At 39.1% G+C, this 27,429-nt stretch overlaps 1 protein-coding gene across 5 annotated transcripts in view; it reads right to left on the bottom strand.

The window, feature by feature from the left end:
- Positions 1-27,429, bottom strand: part of MAP7D2 (MAP7 domain containing 2) — a 93,683-nt gene that overhangs the window by 35,232 nt on the left and 31,022 nt on the right. For 4 of the 5 annotated variants that reach the window (XM_074858666.1, XM_074858669.1, XM_074858668.1 and 1 more), the window contains exons 2-3: positions 4,543-4,620; positions 1,103-1,266 (exon numbers count right to left, since the gene is read on the bottom strand). In XM_074858666.1, the coding sequence (XP_074714767.1) occupies positions 1,103-1,266; positions 4,543-4,620 (242 nt within the window). Of the gene's footprint in view, positions 1-1,102; positions 1,267-2,859; positions 2,894-4,542; positions 4,621-27,429 lie in introns of all 5 variants that reach the window. The other variant, XM_074858667.1, reaches the window with a different exon arrangement.

The raw sequence follows: 27,429 nt of genomic DNA, 5'->3' as shown, positions 1-27,429 counted from the left end.
TACCGCGGAAGAGAGATCTCCTATGCTTTGTTTCTGGTTTTGCCATTTTTCTTACCAAAATTTGAAACAAAACACAGGACAAAATATTTTAAAATTAATTCTCAGCTATTATGCAGCAGCCACAATCAGTATGTTACAGCTGAAAGAGAAATGGCAGGATATAATCTTCTCTTCAGGTTAAAGTGAAAAATCAACCAACAAAAAAACTTCAGTGGACAGCAGTATGTTATTCTGATCCCATGCAGAAGTGTTTTACTTCTTTTACAAAGATATTTTCATCAAAAGATGGGGGCATAAAAGAAGGAAGGTTAATAACTGCACATTTCTAGAGCCTTTTTATCTAGGAAGTAGGGAAATATCTTGGGTTTGCCCCTTTTTTTTTAAAAAAAAAAAAAACCACTGCCCTCTTTTCCAAAAATCATTAATTCTTTATCAGTTGCAGCAGCAGTGTTAGTGTTTTCTCCAGAGTGTCATGTGGAGAGACACACACAATGCATTCAGAGATGTGCATCAGAAACTGGACTCACTAGAGCAAAAAAGAACCTTAAATGATCTCAGCAGGGAGAAGAGAGAAAGGGTATCAAGATGCTTCAAAAGATATGTGATTAATTCTGTTCTGTGCTAGAATTTTAAACCAGCCCAGATTCTTCACTGCTTTAAGTAAGAGTTTCTGATTTTATGTTACTGAGGAAAATCCAAACATTTTCATAAACATTAGTTCAGTTTCATGGACAATAAACAAAACAGTGAGAAAAATCTCACCATTTTATGGGAACTCTCATCATTGAAAGCCACCTTCTGGAAAGCTGGTGCTTTATCATCTGACAGTCAAAGTCTCAGATATGTGAGCATAAGTGGAAGACTATTCTGTGAGATCAGACAAAAATCAAGAGACAAAAAAAAGCTTTGGAAAATGTTTTTGATGCACAAATAGTAGTAACGTTTTTATAGCTGTGGTGATGTGTGGTTGCAGTTCCCAAAGTAATGCCCACATGTCTCTGGGCCAAAAAAAGAAATCAACATTTAGTGCACGTCAATATTCAGCTATGTTTAATGCTACCATACAGAGTTGCTCTGCCATACATCTCCCAGTGGACCTTACCTCCTCCTCCTTAAGCTTTTGTCTCCGCTTTTCTTCAACAGCTGCTCTCTTCTGCTCCTCTCTCTGCCTCTGTTCCTCTAGTCTTCTCCACCGCTCCTCCATTTGCTTTTCATATTGAAGTTTTGCTCTTCTCTCTTTCTCCAGTATCTGCTGTTCCCTAGCAGCTTAGGCAGAATAAAAGGTGTGTTTCACCTTATGCAAATTTTCTCCTGCTTTAAAATTATTTTATAACATGGCACAATAGAGTAAAACAACAAATACAAGAACACAGGAGTTTACTCCACCAAGATAAAAAAATATAGTGCACAGGAGTGCTGGAATAATTAGTAAATCTAAGTGATTAGCTCAATAAATAAATAGGGAAGCCCTTTCTACACAAGGTGACAGTTTGTGCCCCTTACCTATGTAAAAAAGAGTGTACAGAATAGTTAACAACTCTTTTCTGTTTACATTTCAAATCCCTCTAGAGCTTAAAGCCAAATTCTTTTTTCAGACATAACAAATGTTCCCAGCAGGTTTTAAAGTGAATCAGTTATACACGTTGAAGCAAAAGTCCTTGGAATTTCTTTAAAACTGTGCTTCTCATTATGGGGCTGCCATCAGAATACATACATGAGAAGAACATACGCTAGATTTTCTATGAAGCTTTGAAAATACACCATTCTGTTCTTAATTTGGTGCTACGTCGTTATCCACTTCTGCCTCTTTACATGAATAATAAAATTACTTCTGTTATTTAGGGTTTGCCCAGTTGTTTATTCCAACTGGAGTCACAATGTTCTTCTTGAGACATTAGCTTATTGCAGAAATTCAGACTGCAACATTACCTATAGGACTGTTGCTTCAGGTTTACAAAGAAGAACAAGTAGCAGAAGTTAATGTGACAAATCATGGATACACTTCTCATGCAAGCGTACTGCATAAAAAGGCAGGAAATAAGAATTCAGTAAGCATGCCTATACATACACAAGTCTATAATGTCACATACCACACACATACAGCTGCTATCAAAGGAGGAATATTCTCACAGTTGCTGGGCTAAGAACTTGAAAGTTAGGGAAAGCCACAATTAACACTGTTTATGCAAGAGCTAGTCCTTCATCCTGCTCACCTATTCAGCCTCAGTCTGCTTTTTCAGTTCCTATTTCCTTGTATAGCAAATTTTCACCCTTCTAACTCTCTCTCAGTATCTTCCCATCAGTCCCAGGCTCTTGCTCAGTCATCTCAATTCCCTCTTCTCAGATCAGCCTTTTTCCCTCGGCTCCTATCCCCAGGCTCTTTAATGACAGCCATGACCTTCAATCCCTCTTAGCCCCACTCCACCCTCAAGCCCTCGTGTTAAAGCCAGAGTCCCTCCACCACCAGATCCTTTTCCAACAGTTGCACTTCTTCCTCCTAAAATACTTCTTCCTCACATCCAACATGCTTTATAGAACACCTTCTACCTTATTTTTGTTCGAAATGCAGTTGATGTTGTCTTCCCCTTTTGCCTTATGAGAATTCACTATTCCTTCCTCCTCAGGACAGGGCAGTACGAGAGAGGTGTCAGTGCTGCAGGCAAGCCTTGACTCATACACATAAAGTTATCAGACTTGTCAACAGATAAAGAGTTACCTCAGAGACAGCAGAACACAAGTGACCAGTCGCTAATTGTTAACGACTACTAGCCACAGCAGGTAGAGCAGGTGAAAACAGCATGCTGGAGTTGATAAAAACCAAAAATAAAGTGAGGTGTCCAGAGACTGTGCTAAGATTACCTTCTGAGTAAACAGGTGAAATCTGGGACCGATTCTGGACAGAGAAGCAAACCATTCTGTCATCATGGACGTACATACAATTCTTGTTCCTTAATTTAGGGATACTAAACCACTGATTAATGAGTTTTGGCTTTGGTGAAAAGGTTATTCCATATTGCTGCAAAGTACCTGCTGCCTGAATTAAGATGTCCTTCTGGGGAACTCACTGCTTTTTTCTGAACTTTTAAAAGAAATTTGCCACAGAAACTGTGACCAAAACCCAGAACTCCCCATTCTAGAAATGGTTTTAACCCTGAAAAAGTATGCTTCCAGAAAGCACGTATGATGTCTGAAGACAAGAACTGCAGCCAACACCTTCCAAATCCCCTGGGCCAACCAAGCCCAGATTCTCCAGCTTTCAGTTTCCTTCTCATCTCCTATTCCGCTTTTAAATCCTTTACAATCTATTCATCATGATGTTACTTTCTCAGGAACCAGCAAAGAAGGGGTAACAAAGAGGACAGAAGAAATAGCATGGACTGAGTATACCCAGAAAAGATGTAAGCTCCAACTCAGGCTGGTGCATGCCCCATATACACAGAACCTCTGTGGAGATTTAAGTACTAAACACCAGCTGATTTTCACAGGAACTACCAAAAGGAATCTTGCTCACCAAGTCAACAGTACTAAAAAACAGTCAAGTCACTGGTCTCAAGCCTCAGGTTTTGTCAAGAAATGGTCAGTAGTTTGTTTATTTATTGCAAGAAATCAGTATTTTACTATGATTCTTTTCACAGGTGTCCATACTGCTTTAGTTGACATTTCCTCAAAAAATATGCCTAGCTTAAGTTTTACAAAATCATAAAACACTGGCAAACTCCTTCTAATAGGTATTGTCAGGTAACCTTAAGGAACAGTGCTACCGGTCTTTCTTGTTATTACAATGAGGAAAAGTGGAGTTAATTGTTCAACTTTTCTTTTTTTATATATATATACACATACATATATGTATATATAGGAAGTCCATAACAATGTTAAACAGTTAAATTTCATTCATATATATGTATGAAATTAACTGTGTACACACTCACACCCTTATATTTTTTTTTTTTTTTCCAATTTCCTCAACACTTCCCTGGAGGTATTAGTAGATTAAAAACAACTGACTACTTTAAAAACTCTGAAAACAATACTTATGTTATTCAGGAAATTAATTAATAATTTTTTCTCATTCTCTTGAAAGATTAACCATTTTTAAACTTATGGAAAACTTATCTTCTTTATTCCATACTTAACAACTCCATGATCTCTCTTAATACAGCTAAAATTTAATAGACTAAAATTGAGGCTATTTCACCAAATCATCCTACATACTATCCTGAGTATTATTCAAGGCTTATTTGGTATTTTTACAAATCAGAATCCTAAGGGTCAATATCTTGCGCATAAACCTACATTCAAATGTACATAAATCAAAGAAGAAAGTCAAATTGTAACTATAGAATATTTAAGTCAAAATGGAAATCAAAGACAACACAGATTATTTTTTTGTAATTTAATTTTAAAGTAGTAATATAAGGGATAAAGACTAGGAACAGACTGAACCACAATGTTTATAATTCAGGACCAAAAAAATGTCATGTAAGTAACTTAAGCCTGTTAACAAGTATACATAAATAATACATACACCTCCTACTATCTTACCGAGGTATTTCTCCCTTTCTTCTCTTCTCTCCTTTGCCAGTCTTTGTCTTTCATCGGTTTTTAGAAATCCATCAATGGCTGAAGTCACAGAGAGGAAAAAAAAGTATTAAAAAAAGTGTTAGTAGAACTTAAAGAAGTATCCAAAAGAACTAAAGAAATCCACCAAAAATAAACCGTATCTACTGCATTTAACAATAACAACGATTTTGCACTTGTATGTCCAAGGGTTAACAGGCTGGGATTTGGATAGATCTTGAGCAAAGTCTCCTACCTACTGCCGAACTCCAAGCACAGTTCCTCAGTGTAAATGCCCGACTCCTCTTCTCAGAGCAAACAAGCATGCTGTTAGTGCTTGTTCTAAAACTTAAAAACCTTCTTGGGTAAAACCATAAGGATGCAATTAACATATATTCATCTTTGTTAATAACCTCATTTTAACATTTTTGGCTAAAAAAGAAATAGGTAGCTTAGGAAAGTAGTAAAAGCAGTATGCAGCGCTCTTATAGTCTAATGCTATGTGTAGTCCCAGCCTTGATATTTATGGCTTAACACAGCCCCACAGCTTCCTTACCCACAGGAAGCCACTAGCACCAGCTCATTTCAAAAACCAGCAATCAGCGCTGGATGAGGCTGTGGAAGCAGAAGCCCTCCTGCCCTCTTTTCCAGGTAGGAAACACTTTGTTTCCTCCTCAAGTTGGTATCTAAAAGCAGGTTACTTATTTGGGAGGAGGTTGCCTAAGGATATTTTGTACCTGGATCCAGACATTCCAGTTCTTTGCACAACATGAGCCACCGAAAAGCCCAATTTAAGAAGGCAGGCAGGCTGGCAAAGCGCGACACATGAGGTGCCTCAGGGTCACCTGCCTGCGTGCCCTAGAACAAGCAACTAGACGGACCTTAGATGGACCTTCTGCAATACCACAGGTAAGCTCACCAGCTAGTGACTTGACAGACCAGTTAGAAGATGGAATCCTTTTAAAAGAGCTGACAGGGCCTCCAGTGCCCTCCTTTCCTTCTTTGTTTTCAGGATCTCCTGGGGTCTTAGCAAGGCTGCAGTGCAAACAGACACTGTGTCTCACAGCACAGTTTACATCCTTTGCAATCATTATTTGGGCTCCCTACTGAGTTACTGACTTATAATTAAGTCTCCTTCTCTTTTGCTTTAAGAACTGCAGTTGTTAATTTTATCAGATAAATATGAGTAGAAAAGCTCCTTAGACTGTAACCCCAACTCTATTCCTAAAAAGTCATACTTGCAGGCTCCTCTCCGAGGGCATCGTGTCTGTGGGAGCAAAAATTTTGCATAGCAAGTGCCCTTCTGTAAAATGCATGGTTCTGTAGGAAGGCTGAAAACCAGCCTCGGTGGTCCCTTGTGACCGGTGAAAAACACAGGTCTCAGCTGTCCCCCATTAGAGTAACAGCTTGCTTTTTCCCCAAGCAGCAACTTCAAACACCATCTCTAATCCTCCTCTGCACACACAGACAGCGACTAGCTGACGGCAGCCAAGCCTCTGGAAAATTGCGATTATAGTTCCCAGCTGGTTAATTACAACTGGAATTTGTGGGTCAAATACATATCTATTTATTATAAGACTCATTCTGCTTCCATACTAGTCCACTTATTTGTTCATTTAGCTGTCATTTGTTGTCAGATTTGACAAGCAGGGAGGAGAGGAGGCAGGTCAGTAAAGCAACCATAGCAAAGGTCTGCAACTACTTTGAAGGGGCCTGCAATAAGTAGCCAAGAAGGGGAATCCTGTTGTCAGCATAGTTAAATTAGAGCTCCAATGAAAAGTTCTTCAGTGATCTGAAAGCCAAAACAGCATGAAACCTACAATTTAGGCTTAGAAGCAGCAGAGGAGGTGAAATCAAGACTGAATCAAGAGCCCAAAGACTGAGCTTGGGAGCAAGTGGAGGCTGGAGGAAAGGAAAGAGGCAAGCAGAGGCAGAAGCTACAGTCTTCTGTGGCAAGGGATGTAACAGATGGAGAGGTGGAACCTGAAGTATGGAAACCAGTATGGGGATAAACTGGAGGGATGGGAAGAGGAACAGCAAGACAGTTCATTTCCATGTGCATGGATTATGCTCACAAAGTCCTGCACTGACTCTCATCACTCCCCTGCTTTCAGCAACTATCTGTGAAACCCACTGGCAAAAAACCATCCCATTATGCTTGTCAATAAAATTACAGCAAACCTCTCTCTACTTTGCTTCATGAATGCAACTGGCAGAAGTGGATCTAAGAGCTCTGGCCTTGCTCACAACTGCCATAGCTATCCAAAGTTGATGCACAATTTTTCAGGTTGGCTTTCTCAAGAGCTTGGATGTCTCAACTGCACGCAGGTAATATTAAAAGATCAAGGCTGTAATGCCAGATACTTGAGGATGTATCTGAACCGAAGCAGTCTGTACAATCATTTTTCCTCCATTTACACATATATTGTGCATTTTTTCCTTTTAGGTCCCTTCGCTTACTCAGTGCATAGGATGAACCTCCTCAAAAGGTGAGCCAAGTTCAAAGTGATTAGTGTTTCTTACTTCATCTCTTTCTGAAACTGGAAAGTAGACAGAACTGTAATCTGAAGTCTGTCTTGAGACCAGCACTCCAGACTTGGCTATGTCACAGGTGAAATAACCAATACCTGGAATTGCTGCTCATTACATGTGCAACACACCAATGTGAAAAAAACTGGAGAAAAATAGTACGCAATCTTGTAAGTATAGGCATCAAATGCATATGCGGGCAGCAAGGGTAGCATTAGAATAGCACAGGCATCCTCACTACTAGCATTTAAGTACTTGACTTCACGAATCAGCATGCCTGCCAAAAATCAGAAATTTGCTTGCCTTCAGAAAGTAAATATAGCTTTGAAGGACAGAGTAACTATTCCCTGAGTAATAACTTGTACCTTGTGATGATTTTCCAAGGCCAAAATCAGTGTATTTACTACACATCTTCATCTAATATACATTACAAATGTAATGGGCACAGTAGTTACCTGTGGCAAGAAATTTGATTAATGACAGGAATTCAAACTCTGTTTGGTAAAGCTACTGCAAACAGCAGGCTAGTACAGGCAACTCTGCCATGAAAATAAAGCAATGCCATCTCTGTTTCATGGCAGTAACTGCCAGCAGAGGGCAGAACAAGGTTTGAATGAGAAAGAAAACGTCACCGTAAAAAAGTTTTCACTGTGATAAGTGACCTCAGGTTAACAGTCTGCTTGATCCTGAGCCTTCCTCATATTTACAGCTAAGCCTCCAATCCCTCAGTCAGAAAGGCATGTAGCAGCAAACAACAAGTTTAAGAGTCAGGACGTAAACGCAGACTGGTTGTGCCTTCTGCCAACCAGAGTAATGAATACAAAGAAACACTGACAAAAAATTCTCTAATAACCCTTTATTCCCAGACTTGAAGAATAATAAGGAAACTGTCCAAGTAACAACATCAAAGATTTTACTGTAAGGAAACACACACACACAAATTGCTGCTACTTCTACTCCATCTCCCAGCCCTCCCTGAAAGCTCGTTTTCCAAAGAGTCCCCACACTCAAAGGCGTTCATCTAACCGCTGAGCTAATTCCTCAAGATTGTGCCTCATTTTTTGAGTGAAGAGGGCCAGCTGCTCCTCTGGGACTTTGTTACAACAAGCATTTCTAAAGAATACCATAACATAAAACCAATTACAATGTCAGCAGCAGTCCTGCAGAAGTAATATACCACCTAATGCTGCAGAACTCTTTAGTACTTCAATGTTACTTTGAAATAAATATTCACACAACTAAAAACTGACATGTTATTCACTGCTTCAACTCTTTTTGATGGGCAAGGTAAACCTATTCAGACTGATGAAACAGTGCCAGAACATGTCCACACACACTCTCCTCTGCTCCACATACCACTTGTGTAAGCCTCTTGGTGGTTGCTCAAGACAGAGAGGAAGATTGTCCTGTCCCAATGAGACACAAGGCAAGCTCTGTCCTTTGAAATCCGTACCCTGTTTCCGGTTGAGAAAACAAGTACTCAAGCAGGACAATCCAGTTACTGAAGTCCTGCTGTGAGTACATTTCAGGACCAACTGGCTGCTTGGACACCTCTCCTGAAATTTGCACCTGAGTAACTGCCAGCAGGTAGGGCCTCCCTTAATTATTTTTTTTCCTACTTTGTCATTGAACCCACATAGACTTCTGTCCTCTGTAATATCCTACAGTGTTTGGTTTCACAATGTATTTATATATAGCAGATATAAAAGCCCTTGATAACAGGCATCCCAACACAGTAGGAAGTCTGCTGGGGATCTGAGGCCAGCTCTACATAACAGTGTTCAACATACCTAGACCTTTGGTCGTCCTACATGACCACGTTCAACACATTTAGACCTTTGTCTATTCTACATGTCACCATCCAGCATTTTTAGACCTTTGCAACAGTATGTGTCATCTACACTCGTGTTGGTGAAATTCCCGGTTTGAATACAGTTGGGCCAATGGGTGTGGTGAAGTGGTCTACACAGCAGATCAGCCCAGCCCAAGATACCCACTGCACTTAGACCCACAGTTCTGTTGGCAAACTGTTGTTTCAAATAATACAATCTTAAGCCATAAAATCAAGGTTTTGCTCCCTAAAAACCTCCTCTCTCTCCCTTGAGACTGTTCTTTGAAACAATAAAGAACAGACTTTTCCACCTGACACTGCTTCCCTCCGGGTACTACTGAATGAAAAAAGTTATGTTCAAGTTTTCAGTTACTGACTATACTCTGAGGGGAAAAAAAGGTATGAAACTGTATGTGACTGTACCTGGATGACACCTTCTATTGGCAAAAGGCACTTTTTCTAAATTTTAATTATGGTATACCGCTGAGAGGCTTTCAGGTAGAGTCAACATGTGAACAACACAAGAGCTTTGCAGGTATGTTCAGTACGATTTAGTTGATTGTCCTCTTTTTAGATAATTGTCTTTTTAAAAGTTTTCTTTAATTAAAAAAGCTGTTTATCGTATCACACTCAAAAATCTGAATACAAAGAATCAGAATTTTTCCAGTTTCAGCTACTTAATTTTATTTTTACATTTGCCAGGCTGGATTTCAAATATAACCAGAAAAGAAAGAAGGGACATTTTCCATTACGTCTAATTAAAATACCAGGATGGCTATCTGTTGTTATAAAGATGTTAAGTAGATGGAAGTCATTAAAGGCAGACTCAGTTGCCAAACACAGTGACATTTCAGACACCCCTGGCTAATTATCTGAGAGGTGGCCTGGCAGATAGGACAGAGAAGCTGTCAGGGACCTGCACACTCTGGTTAAACGGCTAGGACACAAAGCGTCACTAGGTACCTGCCTTATGCTCCTGATCCCCACCCTGGATTTTCAAATTATTCATTAGCATCAAGAACTAGAGCTGTATACCATACTTACACAAAGATTACAGTAGCAAAATACATTCTACTGGTAAGTTTGTTTAAGTTTAAAGTGAAATCACTCCAAAATCCTGACCAAGTAACTTTAAAATGATACACAAAGTATATACAGGTCATTTGGGGATCATATATAGTAACAAAAATATCTTAATTACTGCATGGAGAGGAAAAACTTGCTAAAATATAAAAGGCAGATCTTTTCAGTTCTGCATGAGCTCACAGACACCTTATCAGCATCATGGGATTGCATGCTTTATGTATAAACGGTGTGCACAGCCCTATCAGTGCCCCACGGAGCCTCCAGTATCAGGTAGACACAGCAGATGCATTTCAAGATCATGCAGAGGACTGATAAGATACATTAGCAGAATGTTTTTACTTATGAAAATGCTAGATAAATAACAACACTAGATTAATAATTTAGTTTACTGAAAAGGTGCCTACTAGACAGCCTACCACACAGTAAGCACATACAGAGCAGCAACACTACGTCAATGCGTGTTCTACATTGCTGTTTTATTCATGTGCTTCTGTAATCTCTCAGGCAGAAAGGAGTTCCGGGACTTAACCAGAGCTTGCCTGTGTCCTCCTCCCAGATTTAACACACATGAACATTTATAGGTATATTTTTCAAACCACACCAGATCCATGTAGAATACTGTAGGTAGGATCTTCCTCCCCTTCCAGCCTGTCCCTTCAGCTCCTCACTGCAGGTAATTGCAAAAATTGCACAAAAAGGGAGGCAAATGGTAGGTATTTAGCCATAACTTAACCATGGTTGGTTTTTGGTTTGGGGGTTTTTTGTTGTTGTTTTTTCTGTTTGTGGGTTTTGTTTTGTTTTTTTTTTTTTTAAATTTGTGTCTTCAGGATATACCCTGTATCACTCATATCTATTAAGACAGAAAGTTAAATACATAATTTCTAAGTTCAGCACTTATTATAAAAACTCTGCATTCCTACCTTTGTTGATACAGATCCCAATTAATCCTTTCAACCTTATACCAATTGAAAAATTTTGTCTTCAAAAAGTCTGTATACATGTGAATGCATACTATGCATGAAGAGAATTTTTATTCAAGTAGATATAAAAATTTTAATCTTAATCTTGTGTTCTGTAATCTTTTACTATTTATGAATAGTAATTTTAATAGCAGATGCTGATATACTTGAACACACAAATTCCACAACTATTTCTGTATTTATTATATGACTGCAGCTACCTTGAAAACACCTTCAGTAACTTCACATGAAGCTTAAATGAAAAACTACTCTCAAGCACTTTTAGAAGTAGCATAATTTCTATGAAAAGTTCATCTTCATGGCATACATGCAAGCACACAGATGCTGAGATCACTATTAAATGGTAGACATGTATGTCAGCTTTTCTACGTTGCAGAAAAAAGCCTGTGCAAAGACTCTTACTAAGTAGGGATAAAGGACAGACCTGTTTCTCCATCCTACTCCAAGGGAGTATATTATACTCCCTTTCTCTACACACTTTCCAAGACTCTTGATTCACAGGGGGGAAGGAAAAAGGAGACAAAAAAGAAGGGGGGTTCCTTTTGCTTATTATACATCTTTCATCCAGTAATTACTTACCAATGAGATTATTCCTCTGCTAGAAGGCAAACAGGCAACTAGTAATAGCCTCAATTTTAATACAAAGTAAAATGTTCATACATGTAAACGTTATGTCCAGGGCCTTAAGCTAACAGTTCTTGAGTGCTTGAATGCTAGCTTCTTGATTACTAGAATGATAGCTTCTAGTAGTCATCGATCAAAGTAAACACAGCTCTACCTCTGGCTCCAAAGCAACGTGGCAGGTAGGGACCCAACCAGATATACATGGCACTCCTGCTCTCATGCAAGTCTTGAGAATTTTATCTTTTGCAGAGTATCAGCAGAAGCAGAATTTAGCATCAAGATATTTCTACAAAAAAGTCAAGAGTTAAAAATTCTGAAATTAGGTGAAAGGAGAAGTAGCAAAAAAAGAGGCCTGAAGAGCCTCAGTTATTTATAACTGTTGTTACCAAAACGTCCAGTCATTTTCCTAACTGCAACTGATTTGAGTTACAAATCTGCAGTACCATCTAAGTTTATGGACAATTCCCAGAGCCGTCTTAAAAAAAAAAAAAAAAGGATATTGCACAACATCAGAATCACAATTACGAATGATTTTTAAGACCTATCCTTTAAAGTAGCCTAAGCAGGGTTTTTTGGGGGCCTCGGGTTTGGGTTTTTTTGCAGGGATTGAGAGAGTTTTGGGAGGGTTGGGGTTTGGCAGTTTTGTTTTGGTTTTTTGTCGATTTATTTCTTTTTTCCCCCCACAATCTGCTTTAAAAGAAGAGTTTTTCTAGTAAACGTAGAAATTCTTAGTGTAAAGGACAGGTAATCAAATTTGAAGATGACTTAAGATGTAGGAAAATTATGTTTTTTAAAATTCATCCAGTTACAACTTAACTGTACTACCAGAAAAAATCCTCGATAATATTAACCAAAAATAATAACATAGGCCTTTCCCCCTTAAGATATCTAACCACACAAGATTTATAATGAGGAGTGGGACAAGAGAAGAGTATAATCCAAAAGGAATTCATGCAGTTATGACACTAACTTGATAACAAATTCATCTTACACACACACGCTGTGTCCAAGGAAAGCCATTCTTCTCAAACCTGCTCCCTGAGCAAGTAAATAACCTTAAAATTCAGGGCAGGGCAGGGATGGGGGGTAGGGGGACACGACACACGACAGATGACACATGACACACAGGAATCAAATCAGCAAGTTCCTTGAAGGAAAGACTGTGCATTCTGGAATGGATAAAAAAAGGAACAAACAAAACCAAATATGCTTCTAACTCACAATTAACACTCTGAAACTAAATGGAAGTAGGGTTCACCAAGGAGTAATTTCTGGCACTAGCTGAAAATTAGATACTAAAACAACAAGTAACCCCCAAATCTATAAACATTACAATCAAAACAACTTTTTTTCCACTACAGAACTTTTTTCTTCTTTTGTTCACTCACCACCTATCTCCTGAATTAACAATTGTCCCAACATGTATTTAAGATTTATGCATTTACTAACTTGCACAGACTAGTTTCACTGACTTCAGCAGAACTACTTTGTTGAAACAGAAGAGATGGAAATATCTTGTTAGGATCAAGAAGCCTTTGCATGCCCCACCCAAATCTGAAAAGAGGTCCTACCACTCATGTACTATCATAATAAATGGAAAATATTTGTTGGAAGGAGAGTATCTCTAAGTACTGTAAACACTGCTTGCCTAGTTCACTTCACCATATGACCTTTGCAAGAAAGTCTCACTGTAAGACAGTAAGCCTTGAGTCATAATTATTTTGCCCAAATTATCAAAGGGAAATGTTTTAGGATCACACACATTCATTTCTCCATCTCAGAGAATTGAACCTGAACAACCTCATTTTAGGAACACACATCAAAATGAAAGAAATTCAACTTTCCAACAACTTTCATCACCAAAATGAACTAGAAACAAAAGCTTTGCTTCTATAGTGTAGTCTAGCACACTTCATCGTTAAAAGTGTTTCTGGACTTGCAATACACATTTATGTATCAACATCTGCTGATGTTATATATTTATCATTAGGTATTAGATAACCAGATCTCAGTGAAAACTAGCATTTCACTGAGAGATTCAGATATTTTTAGCATCAGCAAATGAGATGGAAACTGTAAGTATCCATTTCTTCCACCTCCAGCTAGCCTGTAATCCCCAAATGCACATTAAAACCCACCTCCTATTCAAGTTAATTGGCTTTGCTGCTGTACGGCACTGAATAGGGATCTTAACGCTTTAGTGGTTTTACAATTTTCACTTCGGTGTTACACTTCCAAACGGTAGCTGAAGTGCATGAAGACATCAAGAGTGAAGGGAGAGCAGAGCACAGAACTGCTTTTCCAGATCCAGGTAGCAAGAGCTTTCATGGAAGTCTTTACAGCCACTGCAGTCTTGCACAGCCCCCACGTGGGCAAGCAGATGACCTGCAGCTGAGCCGCACCATTCCTCTCGTTTCACTTTGATTTTTTTCCCCGCTGATAACGATGAACACTCAAACCTTCGCAGCAACTTCCGATGCTGTAATTTAAAACCAAGAGGTGCAAGAGCCTGTATCGGCAAAGATGGTTGTCTGGAGAAAACAGACACCTTACCCAACATGAGCACTCGGAAAAGGTAGAGCGTACTGGGCAGAGCTCCTGTTTTCCACTCAGGCTCTTCAGTGTCGCTGGCCTTGCGACCCGAGCAATACTCCCCTCAGCAGTAGGCAGCCGTGCTGCCTCCAGCCGCAGGCCAGGCCTCCCTGCAGCCCACCGCACCAGCAGCCAGGGCCCCTTGCTAAAATTCTGCTTCACAGCGAAGAGGAAAGCTGGGATGATTTTCCCCACCATGGCAGTAGCCTAGAGCATGTGTCAAGCTGCACGGCTCAAGGCACTGAAGCGCGCTGTTAAAGTCCGTTATTCTGCTGCCAGAGCTCCTTTTATCTGTAAGGAAACTTTCACAGCACTGGTACAGAGCAGCTGCAAGTCTCCTATTTCAGGTAACTTGGGGGTCACAGGACAGCATTTTGGGGGAAGCCCCAGCAGTCTCTGTACACCCTGCCTTCCTGTGTGGTCTCTGCCTGCAGGGTTGGAGGGCAAAGCAGACAGCCAAGGAAAGCAACTGCCTGCAGATGGGCCAATTGATAGAGATAAAAACAAGTCCTATAATCAAACTCTTAATTAACCTCTATGTCAAAGTACCCATACAGAAGTGTGACCTGGCAAAACTACAGCTTGCTTCTAAACCAGTTTCAGCCAGAAAGCATTCTTCTACACACTTGAGTAAAAGTGACAACACAGATCTGTCAGTATATTCTCATTAACTGTCATGAAAAAAAATTTAAGGATAATCACTGAAGAAATGGTAAAACAAGGTTACTATCTGCAAATAAAGGGCTCTCAGTGGGGAGACAGAGGCTTGGTAAATAAGCATTTTGGAGGTGCAGTGTAGCACTGACCTTGAACAATCCACTGCACATATATGTACAGGGATGGTTCTGTAGAGTCCTTTTATTAACTTTTTTTTTCACTTCAAGTCAAATTTAATAGACACTGCAATGGAGGTATCTGTGCTTTGATATTTGCTCTGAGTTGTAGAAAATATATATTTAGAGAATCAAGAAAATATATTTGGCTTCTAACAACACTAACAGAGATGCAAAGTGCTGCCAGCATGCCCTTTATTTCCACAATATTCCTCCTTTTTTTTTTTCCTAGATAGGTCAATTAACTTTTTAACATTGCCTTCATATGTCACTACACCCTGTCTTCCATCATTAAGTCAGTGATGACTGAAGATTTGGAGAAGGCTTTAGGGTGTTTCTCTTCTGTTTTTTGTGGTGAGCAAAGTGAATATAGAGCATTTAACAAAAGAAGAATCCATTTGCAATATTCCATTTATATATCTTTCTATTAAAAAAAAAAAAAAGCATTGATGACTTACTAACATGGAATATTCCCATCAAAGACTAACCTAAATGACCTTCACTTCACTCTGCCCCTACCTGGTACATCACTGAAATAGTGTATTATTCCACACAGAAGCAGGTATCAGCTGTACAAAGCACGTTCTCCCTGCTATTTGGCAAAAACTTCCAAAAATAAGCAAAGCTAATTAATCCACAGTGGACATGATCAAGTGAACTTCATCCTCTGTGGACCTGACTTTGATTAGGAGAGAGAGTTAAAATGTTACTTTTACTGTGCTTCACACCAATAACATTTCCCACAGATTTATTTAAGGGAAAAGAAGAACATCCACTGATTATCAAAAACCAAAACAATTTATTCTAGAAACATGCACAGTAAATCCTCATAGGGAAGAAAAGCTTTTACAGTTAGATGTCATCTTCTAACTTTTTCTTGCCTTTTAGTAGGTGTACTATGCCAATGTACTTCATATTAATAGCATTATGTATAGATTTACAGTTTTAAATATGTTTCTGGTCAGTTTATCAAAGTGTATTCCATATAGCTTCTGCTTCTGGATTTCCTCAGTCTTGGCCCCTAGATATAATTCTTAATAAATCATATAATTTAGTGGTGGGATCCAAGTATTTACCTATTTAAATCCAGAACATAAACTTTTCCCTCTAGCACTTAGGCAGTTATTGATCTTATCTGAGAATCTAATCCTTCTAGGTCTTTCACTAAGAGCCTAACATGTCCTTGTTGCAACTTCTGCCTAGTTTTCTACCTGTCCCTTTAGCTGAGCTTCTGAGTCTTAGGGAACACCAAGCATGAAGCTTTCAGTGCATGCAATTCCACCTGCAAGACACTGCTGACACTTGACCAACCCCACTGCCCCAGACAAAAAGAACACAAATTGTATATTCACATATATCCTTTTGTACATAATGAATGCATCTTTGCATGATCATTTATAATTATTTTTCTTGATACAACTATTTAATATTAGCCACTGTGTATAGAAAATATTAATTATCTCTGTCAAAAACCAAACACACATGTGCCGCTGCCCCCCCCCCCCCCCCCCAGGATAATGCTCCAAAAGCAAGAACCTCATTCAACTCTTACCCTTGAACTATGTTAAAGGGTCTGAATTACTTAGGAAATATCCCAAAGTAGAGACTATCTTAACACCAAGCATGAAGCTTTCAGTGCATGCAGTTCCACCTGTGAGACACTGCTGAGACTTGACCAAGTACTGACAACCTCACTGCCCCAGACAAAGACCCAATTTACGCAGGGAGCTGGTGCAGGCTGTTGGGAGTCCGAGACTGCGAGGGGACAATGAGACATAGTCACACCTGTAACACTGAGAAGATATGTTGGGTCTCACCCACCTTGCCCAAATCCTTCTTCGTTTTGATGGAAAGACTACGTCTGCATTTTGTGGAAACAGACAGAAGGCATCAGATCTATTAAATTAGTACTTGGAACAGTATTTTTCAAGGGCAAGAGACAGTATGCAGATGGAGAGATACACAAATAAGGCTGATCATTTCTGTATTCCTTGAAAGAGCTATGTGAACCTATGTTCTTAAGTAGCATTTAGGTGGATTTTCAGCACTTAAAAAAAATGTTAAAAGATTAAGAATACTTTTTTACCACTACAAAGGACAAATCTTTGTTTAATCTGTAATTTCTAGAGGATTGTTCACTGAGTTTCCACTATAAATTGTCTTACTTGTTTATGCAAATTCAGAACACAAGTCACATTATATGTGGAGCTCTTAACCTGCAGAATAAATAACATATTTTACCAAACCAACACTTTTCTACACAAGAGAGATGAGTGGATTGTTCATCCACTGATTTTTCAAGTCTCAAAAAGAGGAAGTGGGTTTTTTCAGGGTAAGAATTTGAAGCTTTTATGAAGATTTACAAAAATCTGTAGAACTAAGGGATAAAACAGTTGTGAAAGCTACCTGTACAAAGTGACTAAGCTGTATGCAAAGTGTTTAAATGATATGCAAAGACAAACACATACATGAATCCAGGATTCACCGCACACTTGTGCCAACAGAAAAAAGCCAATTAAAACATAGCGGGTCACTAAGCTTTGCAGTAAGTAATGCTTAGCACAGAGATCAGGTCCTGTATTCAGTATTTCCTGTCAAAGTTCATCTGAACTTTGTCAGTGATGTGTAGCAAAGCTAAACAGGATGAAGGGAGACTCCAGTCTGCACAGGTATCTCCCATCCTCTTTTGTGACCTTCATGGCCCAAAGAGAAAGGAGTCAAGAGATGTATTTAAGCCACTAATGTGCAATTTTCACTGCCATGACAAGACTGCCTCTGCTCTAGCTCAGGGAAGTCCTATGCAGGAGTGTGCGGGGCAGGCAGTGTAGGCGCCAGGGGAGGACCATGGGAACTTGGCGGGCATTTCCCTTGGCACAATGATTTTAGACACGCACAAGAACTTGCACATATACTTGCACTCTCCAGGCATGGTGTTTTCTTTTGACCATTACCTGAATTCATTTCAGAGACCAGAGACACTGGCCCAAAATATGATTTTTTAAGAAAATACAAATACTTAAAGAATGACATTTCTTGGAGTATTCCTGTTGATCCTTCAACTATCTGGAGAAGACTGACTTGATTCAGAATGAAGTCCAACACTGGCCCATAAGTAAGTGCTAGAGTTAGTGATTCAACATCAGTGTCCAGACACTTTTAAAACACTATACAAACCCAACAGAAATTAATTTAAAATGTTTTAACAAAAAAATATGGGTTTTATTTGTCCCAAATTACAAACCTCTACTAAAAGGCTTGTATGGGTCTTCCATCCCAGTACAAGAAAAGCTATTGGTTTGGTTCAAAAGCAAAATTTGTTTATTATTTTAGTCTTTATGCCTCTGTATACAACTCTGGGAATGCAACACAAATGCTGCTAGTTCTCGCACCGGAATGGGTAGCACTTTGCACAGCAAATTTCTGTTCTCATTCATATGCAAGGGCAGAGCTGGAAATCTGGCCCACAGAATCTTATTTTTCTGGTAACAAATTCTTCAAACAAGTGACTTGGAAAAAAACTCTACAGGGCACTAAAATGTCTCGTTTCCTATGGGGCCGTGCCTAGACACCACACTCTGTCTATCAAGATGCAAGTTTCTACTGAAGTGTTCTTGGAGGTTGGGGCATTTATAATTGACTCCCTCCTGCGAGTGGTGATTTTTATGGCATGTAATACAGGGTGAGCTTTTACTGCATTCTGTGGCATCACCTGTTTTTACCATCTTTGCAGGAATATAGCACCCTTTACACTGTAACTTCTGTCAAATTTGGTTGAAATTGCCAGATGGCTTCAACAGCTAATTATTGGTGAGAAGAAAGAAGGATGGACAGATAGGTATGATTCTCTATGCTTCATTTCTTTTTGAAGAAATACAGACAACTGAAATCTTGAAGTTGTAGCCAGACACTTAAAACCCATATCAAAGTCCCTATTCATTTGCATGCCTTAAGAAATACAGCATATTCAGTGCACGATGACCCTACATGGTTAAGGGTTTTCTATCTTCAAGGCCCCAGCTACCCACAACAGGATGGCCTTGGGTAAAAAAGAAAACTCATAACAACTTAAGAAAAATCTATCAAAATTAATGAAGTTGCTAAAAATAATGAATACAGAAATCTGCACACTTTTTTTCTTTAATAACCTAATAGTTCAGAGAAAAATAGATACCTCTTCTGCACATAATTTTCTGAATAACTCATATAGAATAAATGCAACTAAAAAAGTAAGAGGACATAGATTGGCCAAAAAACACGCATTTAAACGTTTTAGGAAACTACCATATGATGTTACGCTGTACTGATTTTCAGAGCATCTAATTAAAGGCCCAGCATTTAAACTGACAGGTTTAAAGAAAGACAGAGACAACCTATAAAATGAGCACTTTCAAAGAAGCTTAATCCAATTTCATGACATTAAACTGCCATGATAAACTGACCAACAATAATGGAAGGATAATTTTCAGTGCTAATTTCTTTTGGGTTATTTATAAAAAGCAGAATAAGAAACTGTGAATGCTTGCAGTTTATCAAAACAGCACTGTTCAGCTAAAAAGTGGATGATAACAGATGAGCTTGAAGGAATTATTTGCACAGAATGTAACAAGCTCTAAAAGGAAACAAAGATAATTATTTGCACAAGAGAACAGTAGCATAAACGTACTAAGGTTGAGGATGATTGCTGAATTCACACTCACAACCTTCTCCTGTGGGAGATACCACACTGAATACACCAAACCTAATCACCCAGCCAGACTTTTTTTGGCATACAGATTTATTTAATGCTATGACACAGTCTAGTAACACATGGTGTGAATATGTACATTGGAATAAAAAGAAAGCTCTTCAGCAGAGATAAATGCATGGTGAATGCAAGAAAGTGGAGGTCACATGCTTGGCAGATGATACTTTGTTCTAATTGATTTTGAAAACACTTGAATAAGGATTTCGCAATTAAATGATCTACTTCCAATACAATGTAATTGTACATTTTGGACAATGAAGAACAGTTAGCTTAATTTCTTCTAACGTGTGTTTAGACTTTGTAAGTCTACAATTAGCCTGTACATGGGTTAGGTGGTTTTTTCTATTTAAAATTTACTTTTTCTCTTGTTCATTGTTCTGCCCTCTCCCCCTTTTCTGATGTGTTGCAATTGTGGTTTTAATGAAGCAATTTATTGGCAGGAAATTTAAGTTGACTGATCCTGCAAATAAAACAAACATAGCTTTATTTGGCACCAGAATGTAGGTGTTTACAGTCAAAAGCTTATAACTTCTCATCCACTTTGCACCAAAAAAGATAGCAAAATATCCTGTTTTAATTCTTGTAACAACTTGTGTGTCATCATCCTTCCCTGCCCCAACGTCAACACTAAATCCCCAACTATATTCTTTCCTACCTGATGATTTTTCTTTTCATGCCATAAAACCAGTAAGACAGAAATATCTAGTTTTATATAGTACTTCAGTTATTATGACATTTGTACCAAAAAACCCTTGCTGTAGTCATTGCATAGCTGAGCATCTGCTTAAAATTCATTCCTTATCTTTGCCCTTAATATCTCTCACTGTGGTCTCTGAGACAACCCAACTGTCTATCTCACACAGGATGCCAGAACTTACATAACAGCTATAGAGACAGATACAAAACTTTCCTCCTTCCGTTATTTAAAATAATTTATATTCTCGATCCTACAAAACTAAAAAAGTTTTTATTAAAAAAATCTTCAACTATACTGCAGGTGTAAACTGAAATAATTGTGCAACACAATTACAGAAATACCATAAAATTATCAATGGAATTTTTTCTTCCAGCAATTACCAATTTTATTAAATTGGTATAAGTCACCTATCTTTTGGTTTGCAATATAGTTACTTAGGATCTACCATATATATATAACCATGTCCTATTGCTATAATCGGAAAAAGAGAAGCAGCTATGTTCTACCTCAAAAGTGACTCGGTTGTAGCAGAAAATCAGTTTCATATGACTGACCGAAATAATCTCCCATGAATTACACAATATAAACTAAATTACAAATGATAAGTAATTGCTAAAGGTATTAAACATTACTTGGAAAATGTTAATTTATCCTGTTTACAAACTGCACAGACACAGGACAACAGAATTTGAGTTAATCCAAAGGAATTTGCAAATAAAAAAACCCACACTACTTGAAGACCTCAGCAGTGCCCACAGAAGCCAAGGTCCAAGCACCCCGATCACCCACATAACAGCTCCACTGGACAGCACTAGAATTTTGGGTAAACGCTGAAATTACCTTGCACCCATCTGTCCATTCCGTTTCACCAGTCAACTCATTCATTAAGAGAGGTTTTACGCAGAACACTACCCCCTCGAAGACGCTTCTGGCACAGAGAAGGGATCAATGCCATACAGATGGATCCCAGCTGAAATCATAAGCGGGCTGCAGACCACCTCTGGGCTGGGCTCTGGGCTATGTCTCAGGTAGCCCCATCTCCAGTGCAACTCCTACTCTTCCCAGCTGGGACTCCTGGACCCAACTGATCACCCTGCCAGTGTGGGACCATCAATGGACACCACTACCAGCAGCACCCTGCTGTGCTCATCCTGCCTGAGTCCTGCAGGACAGCACTGGGGAGAGAAGGCAGGGCAACAGACCTCACTATTTCCAACACACAAAACTCGAATTTCTCCTTCGTTTCACGTGGGAGAACCATCAGAGTGCTCAACTCCATGCCTCTGTTACCTGCAGCCCAGGAGCTACTTCATTGTATGTGGAGGGCACAGGCTGCACACTGTACCTGAATGGCCCTGTAAAGGCAGAGGACCACTAAGCGCAGTTTTTCTCCCAGGCTCCTTTTTGTTTCTCATCCCTTTTACTGCAACAAAAACCTGCACGTTCTTTTCCACTTCTGGCTTCCAGGAATCACTAAGTGGCATCGAACAAGATGCTTTTTTACCACATAAAACAACAACAAAAAACCCCCAGTAATAGGGTGTTATCCTACTAGTCTGTCCACTAGATGACAACTGAGTAAAATAATAGCTATGTCAATAGCAAATAGCATACCAGGTTTCAGACATTTTTAAACACAGATGCCTCTCAAGCCCAACTTTTATGTGAATCAGATTACAACAAAACATGCTTTGGAAGTGATATTTACTTTTCCTTTTTTTTTTTTTTTTTTTCCTCAAATAGAGGCTTATAAAGCGTGAAGTGCTTTTGACAAAAATCAGCATGTTCATGACTAGTATTATTATGTTCTTGTATTTCTATCTTAGTAAGTCACACATGCCCACAAACCTATGATCATGCCAGGCCAAATACTTTATACATAAAAGATGTTCATAAATAAACAATTCTGTTAACATGCAGAAATGGCTGCTGGTGCACAAGTAACCAGAGGCCAGCAAACCATCCATTTGGCTCACTGCACAGGGGCCACCAGCTGCTAACAGACAGGAAGGAAAGACTCTTTTGCTCTGTAATGCACACCCCAAGAAACTAGCAGCCATTCCTGCAAAACAAGCGAGAAGTGATCAGATAAAGAAGAATTCAGGGGAAAGAAAACATTAGATACCTACACACAGCAATATTTTGGGGTGTCCCACCCCTTGTATTAACCTCTCCTCTTCCGAAGATTTAGGACATAACTGCTCATGAACATTTCCCCAAACTAAAGGCTGGAGTGTCAACAAGAGTGACCAGGTTTTGAGTGTTGAAACAGAAGTATTTTTATTTTGCCACCTTAAAAATCAAGTCTTAGGAGAAAGGGTGTCTTAAACACACACTTGCTGAAGGGCAGGCTCCCACCCTATGTAATCCAACAGGGCAGTTCAGCTAAAAGGTCAGGGCTACTTGCCTATTAAAACCTGCAGCTCAAAAAGTTCCATGTGATGTGTCTATCAGAGCCCAGTTAAAGAAGGTCCACATATTTAAGAAAAAAATAACCAAAATGAGATGACGCCATACATATATGCAATACAACTACAGCAAGTTCTAAAATTTATAAATGTAGACCCAGGAGGAAATTTGAAAAGTTTCAGTTTGAAAATAGGAAGTATTCAAGATGAAAATTAAATTGGCCTGCTCTGCAAATAATTCTAATTATTAATACCATGTAGATCTAGCCAGATGGGAGACAATATCCTGCATAGCGCAACTGAGAAAAACAACAGCAGGGAAATAAAATCACTCTTCTTTTCAACTGTAATACCATAGCTAGTGCTAAAAGTTATTTTCAGAAAACATTTTGCAGGGGTTTTTTTGAAATAAAAAGTAAAGTACCGCTTCCTAAGAAGTCTTGCTCCTAATGGCCACTGCAGCAGAGTGAAGCCAAAATTATTCCCTTCTCCGTGTTGAAAAGGAGGTTTCAAGGATGTTTTCGAAAACGACTTAAGTAGACAACACAATAATCTCAAAGACAAGATTCCTAAACACTATTTGAAAAGATAGTATCTGTTTCCCTCCACTCAGAAACATAAAAAGTGTATGCATACAGGCCATTCAGTTTCACTCTCAAACTGCTTTTGACAAAGACACCTCCAGCTAGTGATATCAGCAACTGAGCTTCCTTCCTCTCACTGGAAGTGGATGCATGCTTTTTTTAAGCCCTTTCCATCTTTTAAGCCTATGAAAAAATTAGTAGGTCGATTACTATGATTTATACAAAGCTGACATCTACAGAAGAATCGGTGATTAGCGCTCTGTAAATACTGTCTTTCTAGGTAAAAATATATATATACTTTACACAGCAAGCACATCATTATTTCAAGATTACTTTCCTTGCTGGCAGAGGTCAGCTGAAAGCGTTGTCTATTACATGAGCAGCCAAAGACTGGATTAGCTCTTTCATTTATTTTTTTCTCAGCCATCGATTTACAGGATTAAGAGTAAACAGAAAGATTTAGAAAAAGATTTTATTTATGCATGTGCAGATAGAGCTATTCCCCCCACATACATATATATGTGTGTTCCAGTCTTCAGAAGCAGGATGATAAAGAGTAGCTTTGTGTGAACATTTCTCTTTTAAAATACCTCTTGTGCTTGTTTATTCACTGAAGATCAGACAGTAGGCTTATTTCACTTTCCTGCCTTTAACACTATTTCCAAGCCAAGATGCTCACCAATTTACAAGGTTATCTGAAAGATCAACAGAAAAACCATTGCCACGACTTCCCAAACCTCCTTCTCCAGCACAGCAGTGCCCCTGCAGTTCTCCCCAGAGGACTGCAATTTGCCAGAATGGGCAGCATCGAACATATTATAGCCATGTTAAGAATTTTGTGGTGTAAAGAACAATGCATGTGTTAAGCTTCAGTGATGATGAGTGTTACTCAGTGTTTACTTTTAGATTTTTATTTTGCAAAGAAAACAAGTTGCATTTATATACATCTCAGAAATACGGATATTCAGACAATGCTGCTGAGACAACACTTCAGTGTGATTAGGATCATTGTCTGTTTCTACCTTAGCAGAATTTGGCTGTAGAGAGTACCAGTATCCTGAGCTCTGCTGTTTCTCCTAATTTTATGCAGTTTTCCTCACTCTTTTTATTAAAAGAGAACAAGAAATTAATAAAGGAGTCTTCTCCCTGCCCTCCCACCCCTTCTTTTTTGAAATAATTCAAGTTCCAGCAAAATCAGCGCCCTGTCTATACACGTATGCCTCTTCTCTGGCATGCCCGATACCTTCCCACTTCTCAGCATATGAGCTCAGAACCTTACACCTCAAACAAAAAGCCTCCTGCCACATCTGGTGCACCTTGTTCTGGAAGCCCTGCGTCTTCCAGCAAAACTGCCCTGCACCCAACCACCCTGCATCTTCTCCCCCAGTTTGCAAATTGCCCCAGGAAGCCCCCAAGGCACCAGAGGGGCTCACCTGACTTCTTCAGCAGGACAACTGCTGCCGGCCCCTCTCCTGTCAGAGGCAGCTGGCAGGTTCCAGCGCAACAGCTGCAAGCAAACCCACGCACCTCACACATGCTCGCTGTTTAGGGGAGCTTGAGAACCCCTCAGCCAGAAAATGGGCATCTTTCCTCAGGACTATGAAGTCTCTCCCTAACCCAGCCACTCCATTCACAGGGGGAGGTGGTTTGGACACTTCCATGGGCTTTGCCGGCTGCAGCAACCCCCAACCCTGGCCTGCTCTGGCAAGCCCAGCCTGGCCTGCCAGCCATGTGGCAAGTGCTCCTGGCGCAGGGCAGCTCTAGGCCACACAGAGAAACAATATATGGGCTTTCCTTACAAAAATCACAGATTAGGTCTTACTCCAAAACTTCAGTTTTGGTGCTGCAAATATGTAATTTGCTTCTCACTTTCTAAAGTTTGTCTTCTGAAGATGAGGGCAGGGTTAAAGGTTCATAGAACCACAGCACAGACCAGCTGGAAAAGACCTCAAAAGATCACCTAATTCGATCTTTCATGGGAAAGTGAGCCCAGGTGAGACTATCCAGCACCTTGTCCAATCACATCTTGAAAACCTCCAGTGATGGGGACGCCACCACATCCCTCGGGAGGTTGTTCCAGTGATCGATTTTTCTCACTGTAAAAAATTTCTTTCTTTTATCAAGATGAAACCTCTCACGGTACAACTTGTACCTGTTGCCCCTTGCCTTCTCCCTTTGGCTCCTTGTTAAGACAGAGCTTCCATTCTCTTTGTAGCCACCCTTTAAGTACTGGAAGATGGTGATGAGGTCACCCACGAACGTTCTCTTCTCCAGGTCTCCAAAAGAAAGAATAGGAAAATAAAACCCAGCATCTTGTGCTGCCACCATATGACCCCAAAGACTGATTTTTCTTGGTGGGGCAGAGGAAAGAGATGAGTAAAGGGCCAGGCTGTAGCGCAGATGGAGGAGGCACAAATGAGAGGTGGATGCTGTTCTCTTGAAGCTGCAGGCACAGACCTGCAGCTGGGTCCTGCAGTACTGTAAGAATGAGAGAGCAGCCTAGACAAACACATCAAAATAATCTAAGGCAATTCTGTGAATTACAAGAAGTCCAAATCTCTCATATTTTGTCACGGTTTAACACAACAGAAACACACACTACTCTTTTTTTTTATATAATCATTATTAAGGCAGGACAGACTTCAAATGCCAGTAGAAAACAACACTTGTTTCCTTATCGTAGTTGACTGGACTACTACTTTTGTCAATTTTATTAAAGAGAGTTGCAAGGTTATAAAGCATCATTTCCTCCAACATACGCTGAAGTAATGAGTTCCTCCAATTTCCAATAGAACAAAAAAGAGAATGAATGCAAACAAATGAATATTAAAATATAAATATTTCAAAGCTTACATTTTATAGAACTTTATCTAGTTGCTCTCTGACAAGAATCAGAAACATGTTTTGTACTCAGTTCACTGGGAAGAACAGGTTTATTTTTCTTTTTGAACCAAGTTAGTCCAGAAATATTTGATGAAAAAATTACATGCCAGTTCTTAAACAGTATCAAGATCTCAATATACAGCTTTTGGTACTATTTTAATAATAAAATAGTCAATAAAAATAGCCTAAATTTAGAGATGGAATATAAATCCTCTAGTGCCAACCTGTTCTTCTCACCATAAGTTTAAAAATTACTCCAGCTTTCCACTTGCTTTCCTCTGACTTTTTTAGACTACACACCTCTCTCCTGCATCATTATTCATCTTCTCTGTTACTCATCCCATGCTCTTCGCCATCATGCAAACTTCATGAGTGATTATTATTCAGCTACAAAATTAAAATGCAAATTGATCTTAAATCATATAAAGCTTTTAGAAACCATCTGGTGAACTTTATGCCCTTAAATTCTAGGCAACATGATTTCCTATACAAAAAGTATACAGCAATATTTCAATAAATATTGGTTCTAAAATACATGTATGCTTCCATTTTTAAACTTTCAACTTCTATCTTAATCAAAATGTATATAGGAGGATACTTGAAAGAACATTAAGTTGGTATGGCAAGTTGATTACTCTTCTATAAATAGTTCTCACTGCTATAATAGCTATATTAATATTCTCTCTTAATAGCTTTAATCTCTGCAAGATCAATTGAAATAGTTTGGCAAAAGAGAACATGGCAATCAAAAGAATGAGTGAAATTTAATTTGAAGTGTCTCCTGCAAGCCTTGCCTTACGCTTCAGATGTGTATAAGCCTTGGTATTTGACTGCTTAAGGTTCAGGAAATGTGCAAAAATGAAGTTAAAAAAATTTGAAAGCAATGTCAGTACACCAAAACTGCCTTAAAGCAAAGTCTGAATGTTAGTTTTTACAAAGTACTTCTGATTAGTTCTTAAACTTAACACTCCCCTCCCCGCTCCCCCCCCCAACATGAAACAGAAGTTAGCTGAATAAATATTTGGCATATGTGAATATCCTTGCAATGACCTGACCCAAACTATAACAATGTCAGTACGTT

The sequence above is a fragment of the Strix uralensis genome, chromosome 2 (assembly GCF_047716275.1).
Source record: "Strix uralensis isolate ZFMK-TIS-50842 chromosome 2, bStrUra1, whole genome shotgun sequence".
Taxonomy (NCBI): domain Eukaryota; kingdom Metazoa; phylum Chordata; class Aves; order Strigiformes; family Strigidae; genus Strix; species Strix uralensis.
Note: the sequence above shows the minus strand (reverse complement) of the source record. Positions and strands in the feature narration are given on the sequence as shown.